This window comes from Rhincodon typus, chromosome 47 (genome assembly GCF_021869965.1).
Source record: "Rhincodon typus isolate 14 chromosome 47, sRhiTyp1.1, whole genome shotgun sequence".
NCBI classification, from domain to species: domain Eukaryota; kingdom Metazoa; phylum Chordata; class Chondrichthyes; order Orectolobiformes; family Rhincodontidae; genus Rhincodon; species Rhincodon typus.
Window position 1 is genome coordinate 8044934 of NC_063378.1, and position 2378 is coordinate 8047311.

General features: G+C 50.6%; 1 protein-coding gene across 2 annotated transcripts in view; it reads right to left on the reverse strand.

Moving 5' to 3' along the window:
* The window catches only part of LOC109923216 (urokinase plasminogen activator surface receptor), a 13374-nt gene that overhangs the window by 2117 nt on the left and 8879 nt on the right, over window positions 1–2378 (reverse strand). The window contains exons 5-7 of one of the 2 annotated variants that reach the window (XM_048620537.1): window positions 2263–2336; window positions 659–826; window positions 28–334 (exon numbers count right to left, since the gene is read on the reverse strand). In XM_048620537.1, coding sequence (XP_048476494.1) covers window positions 153–334; window positions 659–826; window positions 2263–2336 — 424 coding nt within the window. In that variant the 3' untranslated portion in view covers window positions 28–152. Of the gene's footprint in view, window positions 1–27; window positions 335–658; window positions 827–2262; window positions 2337–2378 lie in introns of those variants that run through there. The other variant, XM_048620538.1, reaches the window with a different exon arrangement.

The window sequence follows — 2378 nt, forward strand, 5'->3', positions numbered from 1 at the left end:
ACTCAGGAACTGCAAGAGGCCATTCAGCCCCCTCTGTGAGCCTGTTATCCAGGAACAGGAGGAGGCCATTCAGCACCCCCTCATCAAGCCTTTTGAATCTGCTCCCTTTCAGGCTCCGCATCCCAGATCACGATGACACTTTGTGTCAAAAATCAAATTGTCCTCTTCCATCCCACACCTCCCGTCCTGTTCTTTTCCCAGTTGTCTACAGTTGTGTCCTTGTGGGGACTGACCGTACTGCCATTGTAAAGAGATCCCATGTTAACCAATGGTTCTGATGTTCCATATTGGGCCTCTGAGTGCAGTCGTCCCCTGGTGACCAGCCCTCCTGTGCCTGGGGACGACAAACAGTTAAAACAGCTCTCCTGTTGGATCTATCATTGTTGTGTTGAGACCTCTATATCCTCTGGTCTTTTTTATTTATATAATTTCCAAACCATTCCTACATCCCTTCTCTCCTGTCTCTTTCCCTTCTCCTTTTGCTCCTTCTGTCCTCTCTCAATCTCACATCGCCTTCCTCACTTACTCTCCCCTTTCTTTCTCTCCGGGTTTTACTTGTTTTAAGCACAAGCCTGGGTCTGCGCTCCACGCCTCCATCAACATTAGGACCCCCTCCCTCCCTCTAACCCCACCAGCCTCAATGACCCCACAACATTACCTGGCTTCCTGGTGGATGTTCCTCCGCCCAAGTCACCATTGCAGAGGTCACTGGAGCAACACTTGGGAGCGTCGTCAAACTGGATTCGGATGTCTGACAATCTGCCAAAGGATTGGCAGACTCGCTTGGAAACGCAGCCTTTGGCAAAGAACTGCTGTCTAGTTGACACTACAGACAGACGGGACAAATGTTAGAAAGGGCCAGGGGATGGTGTAACTGTCATTGCTGGTTATAACAGGAGACACAGGGCCAGTACACAGTGCGATGGCCTAACGGTATTATCACAGGGCTGTTAATCCAGAGACCCAGGTGATGTTTCTGGGGACCTGAGTTCGAATCCCACTACAATTTGTAGAATTAAAATGTAGAATTAGGAGCCGAATGAGGAAACCCGTCTGGTTCACTGGTGCCCTTTAAGGAAGGAAACTGCCATCCTTACCCGGTCTGGTCTACATGTGACTCCAGACCCACAGCAAATGTGGTTGATTGTAAACACCAATTAGGGATGGGCAATAAATGCTGACCCAGCCGTCATTGTCAATGAATAAATAAACGCCCCCTCTTCCCTCCCTCCAAACACGAGATCACAGGAGCTAACACTTACCCATTCGCATCCAGCTCTCTAACTGTCCAAGGATCCCAGAGCAACCATCTAGGCATTGAATCTAATCAACTGTACCCACCCGCTCATAATGCTGTCTCCTTAATACTGGTGGGACCAAATGGCACAGTGACTCAGTGGTTAGCAATGCTGCCTCACTGCGCTAGGGACCTGGGTCTGATTCCATTCCACCCTGAAGTGGCTTTCCCTGTGGCATTTGCACGTATCTCCCCATGTCTGTGTGGGTTTCCTCCGGGTGCTCCGGTTTCCTCCCACAGTCCAAAAGATGTGCGGGTTACGGTGGATTGGCCGTGTCCAGGGATGTGTAGGCTAGGGTGGATTAGTAATGGGGAAATGCAGGGTTACAGGAATAGAGCCGGGGGTGGAGGGCGCTGGGTCTGGGAGGCATGCTGCTCAGAGGGGCAATGTGGACTTGATGGGCCGAATGGCCTGATTCAATATAGTTGGGATTCTACGAAATGCAGCAGACTGGGTAACTGCTTTGCAGAACACCTCTGCTCTGTTTGTAGGAAATGGCCCAGTTGCTTGCCATCTCAAAACAAAAACCACCCTTGCTCTCCTGCTACTGACATTTCTATCCTGGACTCACTGCAATGTTCCAAAGAGGCACAATGCAAATTTAAGGAACAACACCTGCACTTTCTCCTTCGGCACTTTATTAGCATCGGTGGAAAGAGAGAAAGGAAGCTAACATTTTGCACCTGGTATGTCTTATCTCTTTGATGGACTGAAGGCAAGTGTTAATGGGCTGGAAACGTGAGCTCTGGTCCCTCTCTGCACGGACGCTGCCAGACCTTACTACTTTAATCGCGGATTTCCAGTGTTTTTCTATCATCGGTGACGCCAGGTGCAATTTTAACGTTGGGTCCAGTACACCGGGGCCAGTGCACCCTCCCAAGTGCAGAGGTTACGGTGGGTTCTCCTGCCCCCCACCCCGCCACTGGACCGAGATGTCCTCCGCTGAGGGGTATCCCAAACATACCCACAGCTTGAATGCCTGACACATTCATGCAGCGAGTTTCTGCTCCAGTACATTGCACCGTCTGCTCAGACAGCCTGCAGGATTCAGATGAGTTGCTGAAACACCCTCGACATTCC